Source organism: Brachypodium distachyon, chromosome 3 (genome assembly GCF_000005505.3).
Source record: "Brachypodium distachyon strain Bd21 chromosome 3, Brachypodium_distachyon_v3.0, whole genome shotgun sequence".
Classification (NCBI taxonomy): domain Eukaryota; kingdom Viridiplantae; phylum Streptophyta; class Magnoliopsida; order Poales; family Poaceae; genus Brachypodium; species Brachypodium distachyon.
The window spans coordinates 49,439,746-49,461,371 of NC_016133.3; the positions used below are offsets into that span (position 1 = coordinate 49,439,746).

A 21,626-nucleotide genomic window follows, 5' to 3' on the forward strand; every position below is an offset into this window, starting at 1 on the left:
AGTGAAGCGCGGCGCCGAGCGAGCTTGTGGTGGAGAGCAGGCCGGAGAGACTTGTGGACACGGGCGCTCCTCGGGAAGCAATTTGGGGGACATGGGCGTGACTAGGGGGGCTGTTCCCACCGTGAAAAGGGACGGCGCCCGCTTGCACGTACGGGCCAAGATATTGATTTGGTTCGAGATTTTGATCGCTTCTCTGCTCTGCTGACTCGGCGGATGCCTTTTCCATATAAAAATCTGGGACGAACTTGTGGTCGTAGCGGCCTGTGCTTTTACTCAGGGACGAGAGAGTTACACGTGAAATGGATCATGGAGTTGCACAGTTGCACACAAAGAAAAGTGTAAAAAGATCAAGAAAAGAAAATCGAAACAATTTGACAGCATCGGGTGACATGCACTTTAGACTTTAGCATGTCACATGATTTCACTATAATCGGTTTTGGGTCTGAATTTTCATATAATCTTCTCTTAAGGCGGCAAATGAAATTGCTTTTTTCTTTTCTTTCATATAATCGGTTTCAGGTCTGAATTTTCATCACAACATAGGTTCATGTTGTTTGAATGTTACCTGTTGTTTGCAGCGAAGTCGCTCCCTTGTGAACGTGGAAATAATCCACAATAATTATTGGGTGAAAATTGTATCCAAGGCATTATATTGTATGGGGTTGTCATCTATTTAGGCTTAGTTTGACATTGTTGAACTGTGTAAAATAGCCAAAAGTCAGTTGGAAAAGCTGAATTATCATAATCCATCTTGATGCCAAATGCAGCCTTAGAGCACTTTATACGTGTTATCTATATAATTGCCACTAAGGTGGAATGAATGAAACGGTTTTAGTTTTCTATATTTTAGGAACCCACCCTTGGAACCAAATGATTCCTATATTTTTGAGGAATAAGATAGTTATGCATCTTACTAATTTTTTTTTTTGAAGAATCAAATGGTTCCATTCCAGTTTCATGTATTTGAGCTCAGGAACCAAACATGAAAATGATGCTCAAACCTAAAAACATTATATTTCACCATCTTCTAGCAACCAAACTCTGAACAAATTAATATGCGACTATTTAACATCTTGCTAGGGACCGCACTAAAATGTCTTGTAGGGACATAATACATATGGATTTTCGGTATGTATCGTTATTAATTTCCGTAGAAAAAGTTCTACATAATGAAATGTAAAAACACAAAATCTCTTGAATCTAGAGGACCTTAGGTTTTGAAAAATGTTCCATTTAGAGAACATGGCGTTTTGAGTTCAAACTGGAGTGGGGACATCTTCATCACAGTAATGCTCATGTGATTGCAGTTTGGGTTAATTTAATTAGGTGGCTTGATGTTTTAATCTAGGGATTACTTCAGAGAAAGAACTGCAGCTGTCTTCCTCTCCTCCTCTTCTGGTGTGTACGCAACAATGTATGCTCGACAGCACACAACAGCGTTGCTTCATGTTTGCTCATGCTGCAATCGGGTAGATGAAGCACCGTCATCAACCGCCAGAAAAATGCCCCATCTTCAGTGATAAGCACAGATTAGGCGTTCGTTGCGGGGGTAAATCAGATAAATTCGAGAAGCAACACCAGCCACAGGTACGCTGCTGAGTCTGCATTTAAGCCCGTCCGGATCCTCTGTGCTTCATCCACAATGAAGTTCACGTGGAGCGTACTGTGGTTCACGTGGAGCTCACAAGCTGCCTGCCTTCGCGGTCGTTTTTTTGTGTGGAAAGAACCCTACATTTATATTATAAGCATAGTGGAGAAAATCCACTGGAAGTTACATCCGAATACAGAAGAGGTTATTAAAAATTTACAAAGCACAGGCAAGCCTTTGTTACACACGAGTACAAGAGATAGACAAGTAGAAACACACGCGTCCAACTCTTTTGCACAGGATGCCACGCGTATGAACACGCGTCCGAAGTCCTGCTTTGTTGCCGACCAGTCTCAATCTTGCCGTTGACGAGCTCTAGCGCCGGTCGCCACTGGCAAACGTAGCAGCTCCTCGGAGAAACAACCTCCGCTAGAACCCTGAAAGGGAATTTCGCAGGTAGAAAAGGCAGCCAGCCAAAGCCATATGATTCAATGGACCCCTTACTTCAGCCGCATCAAAGAACCCCTTAGTTTGGTTGATATCTTCTGCAGCCCTCCAAGCCATGCCTCCAACACCACCAAGAGGCCGGTGCCCGCAAAGACCACTGAGCGGGCCTCCACAGTGGAGGTTGAAGAGGGTAAGCATCGTAGTCTTGATGGTGAAATCAGCCAGAACAGGTTTCTTCCTGACGAATGAGAATTTTTTGAACACCATCGCCAAGAAGAGAAGAGAGGAATACCAAAAGAAGGCAAGGATTGTATGCATCCCCTCAAGACATGTACGCTTGGAAAACCAAGAAGAGATTGGAGCACTAGGAACAGCACGCCGGAGAAGAAGATCTTGAGAAGCTTTATCCGGCCACAAAATCCAAAAGTTGCAGGGATTTTTAAAGAAGAAAAAAGGGGACAGGATGGAAGGAGAAGATACCAGGTCACCATCCAGAGGGAAAAGGCACCAGACCTACAAGCTTGGCTACCCAGCTCAGCTCCGGCAAGCCCCCGTCCACCATGAACGAAGGGGATGAAGCAAGCAGCAGCACTATCGTGACATAGATCTGAGGGAGACGACGATTTATTGGGGTCCGCTTGTGGTTGCACGAGAGCCATGAGCTCCACGACGAGGAAGCCGACAGGGAGGACAAGGCCTCGATTCGCACACCAGGATCTCCGGCAAGCGCTCCTACTCATCAGAGAACGGAGCAATAACATACGCCACGAACTTCTAAAGCAACCATAACAACCCTAAAACTAGGTGGATGTACATAGGAGAGGGAGGGGCCGAGCCCCTCTCCCTCTTCCCTCACATCGGCGAAGCCAGCGGAGGAGAGAGGGAGAGAGGCGGCAAACGAACTGGAAGGACCGAGAGCACCTGGGAGGGAGGAGGAGAGAGAAACAAAGGAGAGAAATCCATCCGAACTGGAAGCCCGGGGTCCTTGTGGCTGTGGCTGCCTGTTTCCTCTTTGCAAAATGCGATGCGTCGATGAACAGAGTCTTGATGGGTTCGTTGCATGGAAAACAAAAAATTTCCTACGAGAAGTGCGGAAGAAACCCAAGATCATATCTACTAGATGTAAGTAACGAGAGGGATTATGAGCATCATACCCTCGGAGACCACAAAGCGTTACGATCACCGGATCGTTGTTGGCATAGTGGAACTTTCAATGAGATCAATCTCAGTGTAGAACCGACGGCACCTCCATGTTATCCACACGTTCAGCTTCACGTCGTCTCCTCCTTCTTGATCCAGCAAGCGAGGGGAAGAGGTTGATGATATTCCGGCAGCACGACGGCGTGGTGGTGGCTATGGTGGAGAGCTCCACGGGCAGGGCTTTGCTGCGCGCGAGAGAGGAGGAGGAGAGGGGCTCAGGGGAGAGAGATCCAGCTGAGGGCTTGGTGTGTCCTCTCCCCCTGCCCCTCACCTCTATTTATATAGGGAGTGGTTGCCATGGTTTGCCCCTCCTTCAAGAAAGAGTTAGGGCCGGCCAGGGGAGGGAAAGGAGTCCGGGGAGGACTCCCTCCCCACGAACTCCCCCGCGTACGGTTCTCCACCGTACGGTGGAGTTGTTCCTCCCCTTTCCTCTGCCTAGGCCCATTAGGGGATAACTAATTAGATTGCTCTAATTAATTATTATAAAGGCCCAATTAAATTTTCAGTAATATTCTGGAACATTCCAGAACCTTTTGAGAACTTCTGGAACCTTCTACAACATTCCTGGTCGATACCAGAAAATATTCCAAACCTTTCCAAAACCCTGAAACAGCTTTCCCATATATAATTCTTTATTTCCGGACCATTCCGAAGCTCCTCGTGATGTCCTGGATCCCATCAGAGACTCCGAATCAATATTCGATATCACAATCTATTATCTCATCGAACCCTTAGCGACATTAAGCGTTAAGTGTGTGACCCTACGGGTTCGAGAACATGTGGACATGACCGAGACGCCTCTCTGATCAATAACCAATAGCGGGGCCTGGATGTCCATAATGGTTCCCACATATTTCACAAAGATCTCATCGGTTGAACCACGATGTCGAGGATTCAATTAATCTGGTATTCAATTCCCTTTGTCTCGCGATATATTACTTGCCCGAAATTTGATCGTCGGTATCACGATACCTAGTTCAATATCTTTACTGGCAAGATCTCTTTACTCGTACTGTAATATAATATCCTGTGACTAAACACATTAGTCACATGCTTGCAAGCTCATTAGGATGTTATATTACTGAGAGGGCCTAGAGATATCTCTCCGTTACATGGAGTGACAAATCGCAGTCTTGATTCATACAACCCAACAAGCACCTTCCGAGATACCTGAAGAACATCTTTATGATCACCCAGTTACGAGATGACGGTTGATGTCCACAAAGTATTCTTCTGGTACTAGGGAGTGGCATGATCTCATGGTCTAAGGAAATGATACTTGACATAATAAAAGCATTAGCAATTTAAACTTAAGTGACACGATCAAAAGTTATGCTTAGGTTTAGGTCTGTCCATCACATCATTCTCCTAATGATATGACCTCGTTATTAAATGACAACACATGTCTATGGTTAGGAAACCTTAACCATCTTTTAATCAACGAGCTAATCTAGTAGAGGCGTATTAGGGACACGGTATTTGTTTATTTATCCACACATGTATTTAGTTTCCTGTTAATACAATTATAGCATGGATAATAAATCTTTATCAAGAACAAGGAAATATGAATAATAACAAACTTATTATTGCCTCTAGGGCATATTTCCAACAAGTCTGACATGGAGAGGCTAGTTGCAAATCGCAAATGCCTATCCACGCCACTTGGTGTTTGGATGGATAACATGCACCATGTAAAGTGTTTCCATTTTTCCGTTGGTTGTCTCCGAAGGTTCGGTGCTTGCGTTTTGTAATGTTGTGTGCAGCTGAGCTACATTAATTTCATGTTTTTCATGTGCAAGGAAATAGATTGTCGGGTCCCTTTTCTTGCGCATCTGATGAAATGTTGGGCCCAAGAAACAACAGTTGTATATATGGAAGAAAAAGTGCACAAAAAGAGAACTATTTCGAATACAACGTGCCGCTGAAAAAGCAAAACAAAACGGTACTACATGTTAAGTTTGTAAGCGAAACATAAAAATTGCGTTTTACTGTTAGGAACCGAAAAAGCAAAAGAAAATGAACTCACTCCGTCCGGAAAAAAGTGATTTGGATATAGTACATGTCATGTTTTTAGCTACTAGAGCTTCAAAATTAGATCTGTTATTGATTGACACTATTGAAATTATCGACTCCGTAACGGCGAACGGCGAACGATTGTAATGTGATTTTGTCATGCGTCGTGTCTCGCAGTTGTTGTACCATTTTGTGCTTTGTAATTGTCCTGCCTTGTGTCACTGTTATAATTGTACCGCCTAAAGTTGCACTTTCTCGTGACTTTGGGGGGTTGTGCCTTGTTGTTGCTCTACCTTTTTGTCCCACAATTGTCCTACGTTATGTCATGTGATGTAAATCTCGTCTAGCATCTTGCCATTGAGATGCGTTGAGTCTTTTATTATGTCTTGTGCCTCACAGTTTTTCGACCGTTTTATGACCCGTAGTTGTCCAACTTTGTGTCATGTGGTGTTCTTCTTTGTGTCATTTGTTCTGCCTTTGACATGACATATATGAGAAACAAAACACTACGCTTGGTTAAAAACTATTACATGCTAAATCTCAGATCTGGGAGAAAAAAATTTACAATTGGGTGATGTTAGTTTTTTCTTAACGACACCACGTAGTATAATTTCTGATGTGGAAGAAAGAAGAATGAAAAAAAAAACATGAGCCTCTCTTAACTAAGAGATGGTCTTTTCAAGAAAAATAACACAATGACAAGTCAATTTTCTCATTATACTAGTTTCAGTTTTTTCTTAAAATTTAGTTCATTTAACCATTAATTGTACAACATGTTTTCTTGTCTTTTTTTTTATAGATGGCGTGGAACACATAAAAGAAAACAGTCTCATCCGTTTGTACTTGTTCTAACCTGCACCTGCAACCCATATTGCAAGTTATTTTTCTAAGTTTTTTTTTGGAAAAAATTCATGAATGTAGATTAGTCTAAATTTTGAGCACCTGCAAAATGTCATCCAATAAATACGACCATTTATGACAGCACCAAAAAAGACAAGCAATATGTGAATAGTGCATGATATTGTTTGCTTATCTTTTCTCCTTTTTGCACAGGTCACACATTTTATATTTTTGGATGGTTTTTTTTACATGCACGACATACAACATAAGCTATATATTTCCTCCGTGTCATATTTGACTCAAATTTGTTTAAATATGAACGTATTTATATATATACTAAAATACATCAAGATGCATATAATATTTCAACACTTTCTGATGTCAGATATGCAGTGCGGGTTGCAAGTTGCAAACGATCGCAGAAAATCCCCGGTCAAAACAGCCATGCAGTTCGGGCTTGACATTTTACAGGTGACCGAACAACATCGATAAGCACCGATTATCAGGCAGTTTTGAATTAGAGAACCAACACCAGCCACACGTTTCTGAGTCAGAAACCTGTGTTTAAGTCCAGATCTGCCGAGAGATCGAGAGGCTATGCTGTTCCACCCAGTCAGCTGACTAGTCGCAGGGGTATTTTGCATTGATCTGAAAACTGCTCTGCGATCACTGGCGTTCCATCCGGACCAGTAGCTCGGGGCAACTCGTGGCTGGCACCGAATGCCAGTTCCGTTTCGTGCCTCAAGTGTATTGATGAACAGAGGGCGACACGGAGAGGCTATTAGCTGCAACTTGCAAATGCCTAGCTATCCAGGAACAGAGATCGACATGGAGAGTCCAGCTGCAAGTTGCAAATGCCTATCCAGGCCACTTGGAACTTGGATGGGTAGCTAAAGCCCACGTAAAGTGTTTACAACTTTCTACTTTCTTTCTTTCTTTTTGAAAAGTGAAAGTGCTTACCTTTTTTGTTCCAAGAAAAAGAAGTGTTTACTTGTTTAACTTGTGTGTGATGTGTGCAAAGAAATGGAATGCGGAAGCCTCTTTTCTTCCCTGCGTGACGGATCCCAAGAAACAACGGTTGTCCGTATGTGGGAGAAAAAGTGCACCACGTCCACGACAGAATAGCAGCTTCGACTGTTCTGCTTTGCACAAGAATCTGGCCTGCCGGATTGGTAAAAAAAAAAAGAATCTGGCCTGCCGCCCGCTGGACAAAAAAGCAAAGGAAAATGTTGCTTGTCACTCCGCGAAGGATCCCTCCGAGGATGCTCGAGCATGTTCAGCAGGTTCTCTACCGGGCCTATTCGGTTCGTTTGAATTTTGAGGGATTGATTCTACATCAAAGAAGTCTTTTTGTTTTTGTTTGACAGCATCCATAGTAGAAGTCGCTAGAGAAGACGCTAGGGAGGCACCGCTGGCGAAGACGCCCAAGTAACAGAGGAAGCAGCAGCCCAGCCCACAAGCTTGATTCAAGAGAAAAAAGAAGACGCCGAGGTCAGTTTCAGAACTAGCAGCCCATTACTGTTAGGTGGGCCGAAACACGCAGGACGGCGCGATGAAAAGGTCGAGGAACGTCTGGTGGAACGGTCAAGCAATCTGGATCACCTGTCATCGGAGTTGGACGGACTCTACACGGCGTCAGGGGTTTTTCTTTTCACCTCGTCGCCGTCGATTTCTACCCTGCTTTTCTCCCCTCCACCGGCCGCCGTCATTTCTTTTGCCATCTCGGAGACACGCACCCAAGTTCCATGGCAGCTCGCCGTCGCCCACTTCTCCAGGAAGGAGGGGATGGTCTACTCAACTCCAGACGGGCAGCCGCTCGTCGGTGTCGATCCGACAATCAGGGTAAGAATGCATGGCATTGCCACTCCCGATTTCGAAAAAGAACTGCTAATCCTTAACTTTTCGAGGAATCCTTCATCAGTGGTTGGTCCAGTTTTCTGTGGACGAGTCAGTGGCTTGGCGGATGTTTGACTGACGAGATGCAGTTCTTTGACCCAAAGATTTCGCGAAAGGGATTGTGTACAGGGTAAGAATTAATGCATGGCATTGCTGCAATGCAACTAGCAAGTGCTCCAGGATCTCATGTTGCTGGATTTGCCCCAGAGGCAAAAGTCTGTCTCGATGCATTTGACTTCAATTCTTTCACAAGCTCAATTGGTTTTTAACCTTCTTGCTTCATTTTTCTTTTTCTTTTTTTTGAAGGGATGCTTCATTTTTCTTGAAGTAGGGTATTCCGGCAAGTGTTCAGATCTTTACTATGACAAGGATGCACAAAACCAAGTTATTGCGCGCAGGAGCTTTTTTCGCTGTTCCACTGTTCAATTCCACTGGAACAAAGGGTCTACTGGGCTTCTAAAACCAACCAGAGTTACTATGGTGAAACCAAGTTGCACTACTTGACAACTGATAGGTCTTTTTGGAGGAATCGTTCCTCTCAGTAAGTTCTTCGTTTTATTTTTTATGAATCTGTTTCTATATATCTGGCCATTAACTGTATCAGTAATTTGCAGAAAAGGAAGGGCCGGTGCCTGATGTGCAGTGGTCTTCATCAGGTTCAGAATTTGCTGTGGTATATGGGTGTGTATCCTTACAGTCTTACACTCTCAGTTTTCATGAACTTTAATATTTCACCTTGGATGTCTTAATCTTTTTCGCCCCCTTTGTATCGTTCCAAGTGTTCCTTAACTTATTTCAGTTACGCGGCCTAGAGCAACAATATCCAACAAAACATGCAACCCTCCTTTTGAGCTTGGTGGTGGTCCTTACAATACAATAAGATGGAACCCAAAAGGGCGATGTATCCTTGCTACTGTATGATTTGATAAGCTAGTCTTGCTGCGTTATCTGGTCTATGAGTATAGACACATTCTCTTATTATACGTCTTACAAAAAAAAATGTTGCTTCCATGTTGGAAAGATAGGGAGGGGTGAACTGAGCCTAGCTCACACAGGTTTAAGTCATAAAATTGACATGAGTGCTCACATTTTCTGGATATATTTCAGAATTTAATTGGCGCTATTCGTCAATCTCTCAAAATCTACCGGTTCAGTCTCTCGAAAGTGATCATATGTGTATGTTGTGCGTGTGTTCATACGGGTGAGTGTGCGCGTGTTGTGAGGATCTGTGTTTGTACCGTGTTTCTAAAAAAAAATATAGGAAGGGACTGGGCATGGAGCATCGCGCCGGATCACTTCATTTGTTTGAAATTATTGCAAGTGACGCCAATCGTCCACCAACTACACTCTCTGGGATACAAAAAGAGGAAACGATTGGGTAGTTGCATCAAGGAATGGTACAAACTCAAGTGACTCGGAGGGAAAGACGTTTTGACACAAGCGCTCAAACTTGTGCGGATTTTTTCACTATTATATACTCTGCACGATAAAGAGGATCAGTTATTAAAGTTCCACATCAAACAGGTTATTGAACAACTCGTTGTGCAAAGCCGCCGGGTGACATAATCCCTGACGCGACAGTGCGCTGCTGCGTACGGCCTGGAGCACTATAAATCAAGGAGAAGCTTTCCTCTAATTCGCCCAACACTCTCAAACCTAAACCAGCACAGTATCACTCCAGTAGCTCCAGTTAGCTTCCATTGCTGAACCTGCCATGGCAGCTCCGGCCACGGTGGTGGTGCCGCGCATGAAGCTGGGCTCGCAGGGGCTGGAGGTGTCGGCCCTGGGGCTGGGATGCATGGGCATGTCAGCCTTCTACGGCCCACCCAAGCCCGAGCCCGAAATGATCGCGCTCATCCACCACGCCGTCGCTGCCGGCGTCACCCTCCTCGACACCTCCGACATCTACGGCCCGCACACCAACGAGATCCTCGTCGGCAAGGTAGCAGCACGGCCCGAAAACATGCATTGTTCAAGCTAGTTTTGAGGCCGGATAGCGTAGAAAACCGAGGCCTCTGCTTTCTCTTTCTCTAAGTAACGTGCATTGTAGTTATGTGAATCTGCATTCTGCAGGCGTTGCAAGCGGGTGTGAGGGAGAAGGTGCAGCTGGCAACCAAGTTCGGCATACTCGCCTGCGCCGACGGCACCCGGGAGATCCACGGTGAGCCGGCGTACGTGCGCGCGGCGTGTGAGGGCAGCCTCGAGCGGCTCGGCGTCGACTGCATTGATCTCTACTACCAGCACCGCATCGACACCAAGGTGCCCATCGAAGTCACGGTAAGTGGCCTTCTTCAGCCCCAAAACGAGCGTTGACTGAAGTCCGAATTCATTCACAGTCAGCCTTGATTGGATTGGATTGGATTGGATTGCATTGAAGAACAACCTAACAACTAAATTTAAATGAATTATTTACCTCAAAAAAAATTAAATGAATTATTACAGATAGGTGAACTCAAGAAACTTGTTGAGGAGGGAAAGATAAAGTACATTGGGCTATCCGAAGCATCGGCATCGACAATCAGAAGAGCACATGCAGTTCATCCGATAACTGCCGTCCAACTAGAGTGGTCTCTTTGGTCAAGAGATGTCGAAAAAGACATCATCCCTACTTGCAGGTGCGTACATATGGCTGCTCAATCAAAGCATGGGTCGGTAGGTCAAGCAAGATCTACATGATCTTCAGTTTATGAATGAATGAGTCTATTTTTCTTGTAATTAATTTCAGGGAACTTGGTATTGGTATCGTGGCATACAGTCCATTGGGTAGAGGGTTCTTCTCAAGTGGCCCTAAATTGGTCGAAACACTATCCGACCAAGACTTTCGCAAGGTTTGTTACAGCCATGCACGGCTACCCTCTACAAACAAGAAAATTCCGCGTCATTCTTCTCATGTATTTGACAGATGGGAGTGTCTATTTTTCGGTCGCCTAAGAAATAGTTATTTCTCAGTCAACAATCGTAGCCATCCAATCAAGATTTTCTTATCCATCGAGTCTACAATAATCTTACGCGAATCTCAGTGATTGAATCAAAAGGTTGTTATTATCGATTGAGAAATAGTTATTTCTCAGTCGCCTAAGAAATAGCAAAACCGTTGAGAGATTCATCATTCTCATTGTAGTACGAGATTTAGACCGCTATTAATATTCCAAATTTTCAACACATTCTTTTATAGGATTTGCCAAGATTCCAAGCCGAAAACCTGGAGAAGAACACCATGATATTCGAGCGTGTTAGCGCAATGGCTTCAAGGAAGGGGTGCACAGCATCACAGCTTGCACTGGCCTGGGTTCACCACCAGGGGCGCGACGTCTGCCCCATACCGGGAACCACCAAAGTCGAGAACTTCAACCAGAACGCGGCGGCGCTGTCCGTGAAGCTCGCACCGGAAGAGATGGCCGAGCTAGAGTCCTACGCGTCGTCGGATATCGCGGGCGATCGGTACATGCATGATTTCCTGAATACTTGGGAGGATTCGGAAACCCCTCCTCTTTCGTCCTGGAAGGCAGAGTAATACTTCTCGTGAACAAGAATAAAAGAGTTGTTTCTCATGTGCACATCTGCATGTTGAAACTACAGAGATGTTGCACATGGTGCTTGCGTGTACACCCCCTACTTTCGAGATATGAATTGATATGAAATGGTTACCAAAACAATGTAGGAGCACCAAATTTGTAGCGAAGGGAGCTCAAGTTTCCATGGTACCCACTAGTACGAACGCATGTTTTGTTTGGAAACAACGGTTGTCTCTATGGAAGAAAAAGTGGACCACGAGAGAATAGCAGCTTCGACCGATTTGTTTTGCATATGGAAATAAAAAAAAACAAGGGTCCGTCAGTTTCTCAGTCGATCAGTTTTCTTAAACATCGTAATTTTGTTCCACCTTTTTTGAGGGAATTTTTTTTATTGCAATTTTGTTCCTCCTCCCTGCCATAAGAAACCGATGTAAAACAAATGTTCTGGTTGTTCTTCCTGCTAGAAGTTTAAGGCCCGTGTATGAGCTGAATTGGGCCTTTCTTTCCGGTGGGCTTTTGTCTTGTGCTTCCATTTTTTTTAAAAATATTTTGGGGCTGTTTGGTTGGTTATCAGAGACGTGCTTAAGTAAAACGTGTTCATGACACAAGCCTGTATTTTCCATCAAATTTGCCTGGCCAGGCAGCCTGTGGTATTTTTTGTTTGGTTCAAGGCATATGCCTGAAAAGAAAGACAATCACCCAACACTTGCTTCTATTGGACGGCTGCATACTAATTGAGTTTTCCAGCTTGCTGCCTGAGGCAAGGCCTCTGATTCCTTGGGCCTAACTGCTTGAGCCAGGCTAATGAACTTGTGAAGAAATCAGGCCAGGTAGAGATTTTAGAAGTCACGTCACAAACCAAACAAAACCCAGGCACATCACAGGGTGTATTCAGACCAGGCTATTTTCCTCCAGGTAGCAACCAAACAGCTCCTTTGTGTTTTGGATGCTCCTCAGCTGACGCCCGATCTCCTCCTCCTCCTCTTCCTCCTCCTCGTATTTTCTTGTCATATGGATAGGATTAGGGTCTTTGTGTTGGCCCGACTCTGGACTTCTGTTTGTTTGTTTAGAGCTGCCTTCTGATTGAAAAAATAAATACCAGTGGCGTGACATCTTCGTGAGCCTTTTCCGGGTCGCTCGCACCGTCGAAGACGCCATGGCGCTCAACCAGTAGGCCCTGGACCTGAACCTCAACGCTTTCTCCGCGACCCACATTGCGGAATTCGTCGACCTGTGGACAAGAGTGCAGAGCTGTGTGCTCATCCCGGATACTCCGGACAGCATCGTTTGGACTCTCACCCCCAATTGGATCTTCTCGACTAGCTCTGCACACAAAGCGCGATTCTTCGAGGCTGCGGCCTGCGCCTTCCACCGCTTCATTTGGTAATCTTGGGCCCCACCTAAATACCGCTTCTTCGCCTGGCTTGATGTCACGAACCGGCTCTGGACATCCGACTGGCTGGCGGCTAGGGGCGGGCCGCATTAGCTGCTTTGCAAACTCTGTGGCGCCTGCCCGGAGACCGCTTTGCACCTTCTCTTCTACCGTCGTTTCTCCAAGCGCATTTGGGATGGCATCTCTGTCTGGCTTGACGCCCCGGCTCTCGCTCGTCCGCCCCCCGCGGGCGGCGATTCCGTGGGCTCCCGATGGGAATCCCCCGCTTCCTGTACGAGTGCCCCCCGAAAGGGCATCTGATTCGTCCTATGCTGGTGACCTAGGAAATCTGGAAAGCGCGCAGTGCCAAGGTCTTCAACAACGTCTTCACTCTGCCCCCGGTGCTAATTCAGAGGATCAAGGATGAGGGCCGCGTTTGGTCGCTCGACGGAGCTAAGCATCCTTGCGAGCATTATGATCTAGTTTCCTTCTTTTTTCTTTTGTCCTCGGCTTTGCTCCTGCTTAATAAATATATAGGCAAATCTTCTGCCTCGTTTAAAAGAAATTCTCTCAATCTGTTTGTTGGAAGTTTGAAATTATTGCAAATGATGCCAATCACCCACCAATTAACTCCACTCTCTTGGGTAAAAAGAAAAAGACTGGGAAGTTGCATCTAGGATTAGTACAAAATCAATTGACTAGGAGGAAAATATGTTTTGACACAGAAGCTTTCAATCAGTCAAACTTGTTCTGCAAAGCCGCCGGGTGACATATGAGAGGAGGACAGGTGGGCGGCATTTATCCCCTGGCCGTGGTGCCAAACGACATTTCCGGGTGACATATTCCCTGACGCCATTGTGCGCTTCCTCGTACTAGTGCTCTGTAATTTTACGGAGTATAAATTACGGGCAAGCTTTCTCCAATTCACCCAAACTCCACTTCTAAACCAGCACAGGATCACTCCAGTGCTACAGCTCCAATTAATTACCTTCCATTGCTGAAGCGCCGTAGCAACTAGCCAGCCAGCCAGGTCTCGGGAACCTGCTATGGCTTCTCCGGCAGCGGTGGCGGTGCCGCGGATCAAGCTGGGCTCGCAGGGGCTGGAGGTGTCAGCCCTGGGGCTGGGATGCATGGGCATGTCAGCCTTCTACGGCCCACCCAAGCCCGAGCCCGAAATGATCGCGCTCATCCACCACGCCGTCGCCGCCGGCGTCACCTTCCTCGATACCTCCGATTTCTACGGCCCGCACACCAACGAGATCCTCCTTGGCAAGGTCATAGCAGGCTAGCGTACAAAAGCAAAGCCTCTACTTTGTCTTTGTCTATGCAACGTAACGCGCGTGCATGTATATGTGTATATATCTGCAGGCGTTGCAAGCAGCAGGGTTGAGAGAGAAGGTGCAGCTGGCAACCAAGTTCGGCGTACTCACCACCGCCGACGGCACCCCGGAGATCCACGGCGAGCCGGCGTACGTGCGCGCGGCATGCGAGGGCAGCCTCCAGCGGCTCGGCGTCGACTGCATCGATCTCTACTACCAGCACCGCATCGACACCAAGGTGCCCATCGAAGTCACTGTAAGTGGCCCGCCCCAAAACGAGCGCTGAGTAAAATCTGAAGTCAGCTGAGAGTCAGCCTATTTTACAGCAATTGATTGAGTTGAATTGAAGAATAAGCTGCTCGCTCCGTTTCATAATTCTTGAAATAGATACATGTATCTAGACGCATATTAGGAATAGATACATTCATTTTTGAGCAAATTTTAGACAAGAATTATGGAACAAAGGGAGTAACAACTAAATTTATATGAATTATCGCAGATTGGCGAACTCAAGAAACTGGTCGAAGAGGGGAAGATTAAATACATTGGGCTATCTGAAGCATCGGCATCAACAATTAGAAGAGCACACGCAGTTCATCCGATAACTGCCGTCCAACTAGAATGGTCTTTATGGTCAAGAGATGTCGAAGAAGATATCGTCCCTACTTGCAGGTGCATTCATTTGGTTGCTGAATCAAAGCATGTGTGTTACAGGCCAGGGAAGATCTACATGGTACTCCAGTTTCTGAATCTACTATTCTTCTCTTAATTGATTTCAGGGAACTTGGTATTGGAATTGTGGCATACTGTCCACTCGGCGGAGGGTTCTTCTCGAGCGGCCCTAAAATGGTCAACACATTGTCTGAACAAGACTTCCGCAAGGTTTGTTATTACACCAATACTATCTTCTATGAACAAATTTTGCCACATCCCTCTCATGCATTTGAGGGATCCATCTTATAGGGATTGCCAAGATTCCAAACCGAAAACCTTGAGAAGAACGCCATGGTATTCGAGCGTGTTAGTGCAATGGCTGCAAAGAAGGGGTGCACAACGTCGCAGCTCGCACTGGCCTGGGTTCTCCACCAGGGCAGTGACGTATGCCCCATACCAGGAACCACCAAGGTCGAGAATTTCAACCAGAACGTGGCGGCTTTGTCCGTGAAGCTCACACCAGAAGAGATGACTGAGCTCGAGTCTTATGCATCGGCTAATGTTGCAGGCGACCGATACCATAACATTGTGTACACTTGGCAAAATTCGGAGACCCCTCCCGTATCGTCCTGGAAGGCCGAGTAATAGTGCTTGTGGGAAGTGCAATAAAGAGTTGTTTTCTGGTGTGGCACATCGCGTGTTGACACTTGAGAGATGTAGTGCATGGCGCACTTGCAAATCTCAGGGTTGTTTTTAAAGATATTAAATGATTATCAAAATAATGCGTCAAATTTGTGGCGATAAGTAAAGAGCTCATTTTTGCATGTTACACACTGCCACTTGTGCATTTTTCTTTTAAATTACCTCCAATGCTTGTTCCTCGTACTGACTTCTTTGCCAGCGTCACCGTCCATTTATTTTATTCCTCATACGTTGCCGTCTCCTATTCCACCAAGCAACCGTTCCGCCTTTTGCATCTACCATTGTCGACATTGAAACAAGTGTTCCGGGGAGGACTAAGCCGGAGAGGCCCACAACTCCGTTTTAATGTCCCAAATCGTACGAATCATTCATATCGGAGGACAAGAATAAAATGTTTGATTTATAGATTTGAATTTCGACGTTGCATTAAGGAATGGTTATGATAATATAGTAAGAATTTCTTCAAAAATAAATTAAGGACACGAGGATAGTTAACGTTATTCACACTTTTGGTGCCTAACCAAAAAGCAGAAAGACGAGAAAAGTATATTTTTAGTCCCTCAATTAGCAAGAAGGTTTAGAAATGGTTCCTCAACACGAAATCCTATACAGTTGGTCTCTCCATCGGTAAAACCGGTTACTAGTCACGATGCACATTTGAGAGATCAAATGTATATGATTTCAAGTTTACTGACCATTTTTTGGAGATATCTGACACCATCATGTCATTCGACGTGGAAAGTTTTGGAAGAAAACCATGTCTTGTGGAATCATAACAGTTCAAATTCAGGAGATGGACAAAAAAAATCCGATTTTGCCAATTAAGGGACCAAGTGCATAAGATTTCGGGCCAATTTCTAGACATTGTTGTCAATTGAAGAACAAAATATACTTTTCTTAAAAAAGATAGTTTTCCGGTGCTTTGAACTGTTGGGCCAATGGTAAGAGTCGGCCCACAGACCCGGTCGTGCTTTGGACTATTGGACGCTAGTATCGAGTGTCAAGCTTCATGCTACTGTCAAAAATAAAAAAAAAGAGTATCAACCTTCATGCTGACAATGTAGACCCACAAACCAACCCCAGATGTCAGTGAAAGATAGAAAGTCCTGACATAGGCGACACACGCATCTAACGAAAACCCGTCCCCAAACCTCGCCCCGCCGCCGCCGCTCTGCTTGCGATCTGTAGCCGGTCGCCGAGACCTCGTCGCGCGCTCGGCCATGGCGTCACAACAGCCCGCCCTCGCGGTCCTCGGTATGCCGCCTCCTCCTCTCGCTGTGTTTCCACCCCTAATCTTACACCCGTTTGACGGAATGCGCGACCGGGGCCTAACGCAGTGCGCGGGCCCGACGGCTTCACGGTGTGGTCCGGCCCGCCCTACCCTTCGGGCTCCAGCCCGCCGCAGAGGCTCCCCAAGACGCCGTGCAGCGCCACGTCCTTCTCGAGCGACGGCTCTCGCCTCCTCGCGACGGTAGCCTCGGCCTCGGCCACCGTCTACGACTGCAGCTCGCTCTCCGTCATCAGGACCTTCGAGCTCCCCGGCCTCACCGCCGCTGCGCTCTCGCCCACAGGCTCGTTCCTGCAGACCTTCCAGAAGTCGTCCTCGCCACAGGTGAAAAATGTCACGGTCTGGCACGTCGACACCGCCACCGCGCTCTACCAGCACTATCAGAAGAACATGTCCAAGGCGACTTGGTTCGTAACACTTGAACTTCAGTGCTTAGGCTTTGCCTCTTCAACATGGATGCTTAACAATAATTGTACAGCTTTTAATATACGCTTGCCTGTCTTGGCGAGAGTGAACACTTCTTAAGGAGAAGTGATGTGAGTTTGTTAACTGCATTTGTTGTTGCAAAGCCTTTTGCTTATCTTAATCGCTTATTTGATGCAGTAGCTATATCTGAATGTTCCAGAAGCTGCATATACATGTTTGATCCAATGTTGGAACGCACCCCCATTTGATTTCCTTGTATATGTTTCTGACACGGTATGAAAATTCATGTCACCCAACCAAATCAATATATCCTACCACCAAATCTGTGATAGTTTAATGGGCTACTGAAAATTCCTTGATTGAGATTTGAGATGTTATTTTCACTAGCTAAATACCCGTGCGTGATACAGATAAACAAATTAGACTGCTCGTTTTCGATAAATTAGACTAAAAACCCTATGTATTGATGGCATTTGCTAATAATTTCATCTCCAACTTCGGTGGCAAACATCATTATCATCCCATTATATTTCAAAAGATTTATTATTTGCATTAGAAGGAGGTGAGGATTTTTTTTTAACAATAGAAGGAGGTGATGACCGCCACCACCAATTGACTCTTTTATAGGAGTAAATTATTGTTATAACATAGGTGCTTGTATTCTATGCATCCATAGTGAAATAATATTGATGCACCCCCAAGCAGGGATTCCAATTACTTAGCCCTTGGGACCTCTTAGATTTGTGCGGTTTTTGTTGCTAACATGGTACATAATATGGGCTAGCTGTGCACTTGAGGTTAAAACAAGTTTATGTTGAACCAGTCCGAGCGATCTTTCATCTTCTAATTTAATTTGGCCTCAGTTTGGGAATGGTAGAATGTGATGCATTCAGTTGACAGTGTATGTTATGTTGACTAAATTCACAGGCCAATGGTCCAGTTTTCTGTGGACGAGTCAGTCGCTTGCCGGATGATGACTAATGAGATGCAGTTCTTTGACCCAAAGGATTTTACGAAAGGGATTGTGTACAGGGTAAGAATGCCTGGCATTGCTGCAATGCAACTAGCAAGTGCTCCGGGATCTCATGTTGCTGGATTTATCCCAGAGGCAAAGGTCTGTCTCGATGCTTTCGACTTCAATTGTTTGAGAAGCTCAATTGGTTTTTTACCTTCTTCCTTCATTTTTTTTTAAGTAGGGTATTCCGGCCAGTGTTCAGATCTTTTCTTGTGACAAGGATGCACAAAACCAAGTTATTGCACGCAGGAGCTTTTTTCGCTGTTCCACTGTTCAATTCCACTGGAACAAAGGTTCCACTGGGCTTCTTGTTGTTTCTCAAGCTGATGTCGATAAAACCAACCAGAGCTACTATGGTGAAACCAAGTTGCACTACTTGACAACTGATAGGGCTTTTGAAGGAACCGTTCCTCTCAGTAAGTTTTTTTTTTAAAAACTGTTTCTAAATATCTGGTCATTAACCCTATCAGTAATTTGCAGAAAAGGAAGGACCGGTGCATGATGTGCAGTGGTCTTCATCAGGTTCAGAATTTGCTGTGGTCTATGGATGTATCCTTACACTCGCAGTTTTCATTAACTGTAATGTTTCAGATTGGATATCTTAATCTTTTTGGCTCCCTCTGTGTCTTTCCAAGCGTTCCTTAACTGAATCTCAGTTATGCCGGCCAGAGCAACAATATTCAACAAAAAGTGCAACCCTCTTCTTGAGCTTGGTGATGGTCCTTATAATACAATAAGATGGAACCCGAAAGGGCGATGTATCCTTGCTATGATTTGATCAGCTAGTCTTGTTGTGTTATCTGGTCTAAGTGAGCATACACATATTCACACTCATATTATACTTGGACTGTTACTTTGACTAGGATAGACAACTACGTCTTACAAAAAATCGGTTGCTTTCTTGTTAGAAAGGGTCATAGCTTGTTGATATCCTTGACCTCATTTTCTCTCCCAGTTATCGTTATAGCTGGATTTGGTAATTTGCCTGGTGATATGGTACGTTATTCCACAAGTTGAAATTTCTGTTGGGTTACCTTGATGCTGAGAATTACTCCCTCCGTTCCTCCTGTATGGTGGAAGATGCCTACACAAAGCCTAAAATAAAATATAGAAGCAAAAAATGTGCATGCTTTACTATCTTTTAAATTGAGTACAATCGTTGCCACATAGCTCACAGGGTATTTTCTGCCCAGGCATTTTGGGATTATTCAGAGAAGAAATTGGTAGGGAAAACAAAGGCTGAATGGTCTGTCACAAGTGAATGGTCCCCTGATGGGCGTCATTTCATGACTGCTACAACAGCTCCAAGGCTCCAAATAGATAACGGGTATATTTTTTGCAGCTTTGATGATGTACTAGAGAAGTTCATCCCTACATGATTATCTTCATATTCCATGGTGCAGGATAAAAATATTTGACCACAATGGATCCCTGCAGTTTAAGAAGATGTTTGAAAAGCTATATCAGGTATGTCCCAGCATAATCCACTTGTCTGTATCCACTGTTGGTACTTGGTCCTAAACTATTAGTAACATGGCAACAAATAAGTATGCAACCCTTCACATTCCACTCATGATTTTGCTTTTGAATCATGCAGGTTGACTGGAAGCCAGAAGCACCTGAAAGATTTGGTGACATTGCTGATCTCACAACATCTTTGAATAACATAACAATTGATGAAACAAAGAAAAGTGGTTCTGGTATTATCCTACTCCAGTTATTTAAGTTCTGACCAATCGATATCTGGTCTTGGATTCTTAATATTTTCACTTTTTCAGCCCAAGGTTCTAAATCTGCACCAGCATCAAGCAAGGCTCCAGTAAATACGGCAGCAAAACCTACAGGAGCATACCGTCCACCTCAATCAAAGAACACATTAGCAGTTCAAGAACAGGTATTTATAGGAGATGCATCGAATTATAGATATTCTGAATGTAGGCTTGCCATCACAAAATAAAGAACATTTGTTATATGCATCACTGTGCTGATCAAATTTGGGTTGTGTTTTTCACTTGCCACTTTATACGCGAAAGGGTGTAAATGCTATCTGAGCCACTTCCAAGACTTCTTTAAAAATTGGGGTGTTTGATTTGTGGAATGGGATGAGTCTGGATATTGTCACAACCACAGTGCCAATTTTGTTTTGGTATTCCACAAAATCCTGGGAAAATGTCATGAGTCATGATGAGCGTCATAAGATTAGTCCATTCACCAAGCCAGACATGCAATAACTGTACTTTCCTGCTATGCACTTATGCAGCAGACTGCCGGCGCAAAATAGTCGGGTCAAATACATCACCCAAGAGCTATCCGCTGAGGCATAACCTCCTCCTAATTTCCATAAGTTTGTATTGGTTAGTTTATTTAGATAAGATAGAGTCCAATTCAATAAGGAAAGAATTAAGATCCTGCTTGTAGATCAAGTAAGAGTTGCGCTATTAAAAGGGGACTGGTCTATAATCCTTGGCATCAATCAATAAACCAAATGGATTTGGTCTGCATGCTGTACTAGATTTCACTGAAATAATGTTTTTTGTTGGTTGCACTTAGTTGGTTATCCCTATTTTATTTTGCACTACATCCAATTCTTTTTCTTCTGGGTTAATTTTTCGTCCGAAGTTTATATAATGACTTATCAAACTTGTTTGGTGAATTTCAGCTTTTTGGTGGACTTGCACCTACTGGGTCAGTTTTTACACCACAACATGCATTTTCTTGTTCTATTTTCGGTCAATTTTGGGCTCTTTGCTTAACTCACTAATCTTGGAAATGGAACAGAGGGGAGATGAGCAAAACGGCATTGAGAAATAAGAAGCGCAGAGAGAAACAGAAGGAGAAAAAGGCTGGGGAAGGCTCCTCTGCTAATGACAGCTGATACACACAGCCTTTTCATTTTTGCTACCTGAGGAAAATTAGTCGTGACAAAATGTCCCTTCAGTTTCGAAGCATGCTAATGTGCAATCATGGTTTCTTGTTACACTGTAATATCTGGAACTGGAGTCAATTTGTCAAGTGAAGTCACAGAAATTTAATACGGAGTATTTTGTCGCTCACTGCACAAACAGTTTGTATAAGCGTGTCACAGAAAATAGTGGGGCTGTTTGATTAGTCCGGGGACGTAACAATTCCATGTTTTGAGCAGAAAATTTATGATCGTTCCATTTGCATGGTGGCACTAACTAGTGTTGAGTCTCATTGACGCTGGATGTGATGTGATAATTGCACGAGGAAAAGCTTTGAAGGAATTTCTTGCTGCATTGTACTATTGCAGCAGCAGCTATAGAAAATGTATTAATGGGAGGAACCTTTGTAGCTCACTTTTTTTTTCTTCGCATCTCGGATGGCACATGA

General features: G+C 44.6%; 3 protein-coding genes and 1 long non-coding RNA gene across 4 annotated transcripts; all 4 read left to right on the forward strand.

Moving 5' to 3' along the window:
• The first annotated feature begins 7,778 nt into the window (after positions 1 to 7,778).
• LOC112271976 lies at positions 7,779 to 8,962 on the forward strand. The gene is made up of 5 exons (XR_002965570.1): positions 7,779 to 7,930; positions 8,010 to 8,114; positions 8,291 to 8,525; positions 8,599 to 8,669; positions 8,784 to 8,962. It is a non-coding gene; the product is annotated as an uncharacterized LOC112271976 (long non-coding RNA).
• Positions 8,963 to 9,633: 671 nt separating this feature from the next.
• On the forward strand, positions 9,634 to 11,832 carry LOC100841359 (probable aldo-keto reductase 2). The gene is made up of 5 exons (XM_003575269.4): positions 9,634 to 9,926; positions 10,058 to 10,261; positions 10,427 to 10,599; positions 10,710 to 10,812; positions 11,160 to 11,832. The coding sequence occupies exons 1-5, from the start codon at positions 9,699 to 9,701 to the stop codon at positions 11,496 to 11,498; spliced, it is 1,047 nt and encodes a 348-aa protein (XP_003575317.1). The 5' UTR covers positions 9,634 to 9,698; the 3' UTR covers positions 11,499 to 11,832.
• Positions 11,833 to 13,791: 1,959 nt separating this feature from the next.
• On the forward strand, positions 13,792 to 15,673 carry LOC100841663 (probable aldo-keto reductase 2). The gene is made up of 5 exons (XM_003575270.4): positions 13,792 to 14,145; positions 14,240 to 14,446; positions 14,690 to 14,862; positions 14,970 to 15,072; positions 15,154 to 15,673. Exons 1-5 carry the CDS (start codon positions 13,918 to 13,920, stop codon positions 15,487 to 15,489), a joined length of 1,047 nt encoding a protein of 348 aa, XP_003575318.1. The 5' UTR covers positions 13,792 to 13,917; the 3' UTR covers positions 15,490 to 15,673.
• A 972-nt stretch (positions 15,674 to 16,645) lies between these two features.
• On the forward strand, positions 16,646 to 21,454 carry LOC100841968 (eukaryotic translation initiation factor 2A). The gene is made up of 13 exons (XM_003575271.4): positions 16,646 to 16,800; positions 16,884 to 17,241; positions 18,188 to 18,374; positions 18,457 to 18,691; positions 18,756 to 18,824; positions 18,932 to 19,033; positions 19,231 to 19,271; positions 19,469 to 19,602; positions 19,679 to 19,742; positions 19,873 to 19,975; positions 20,054 to 20,169; positions 20,935 to 20,960; positions 21,054 to 21,454. The coding sequence occupies exons 1-13, from the start codon at positions 16,767 to 16,769 to the stop codon at positions 21,148 to 21,150; spliced, it is 1,566 nt and encodes a 521-aa protein (XP_003575319.1). The 5' UTR covers positions 16,646 to 16,766; the 3' UTR covers positions 21,151 to 21,454.
• Positions 21,455 to 21,626: the final 172 nt, after the last annotated feature.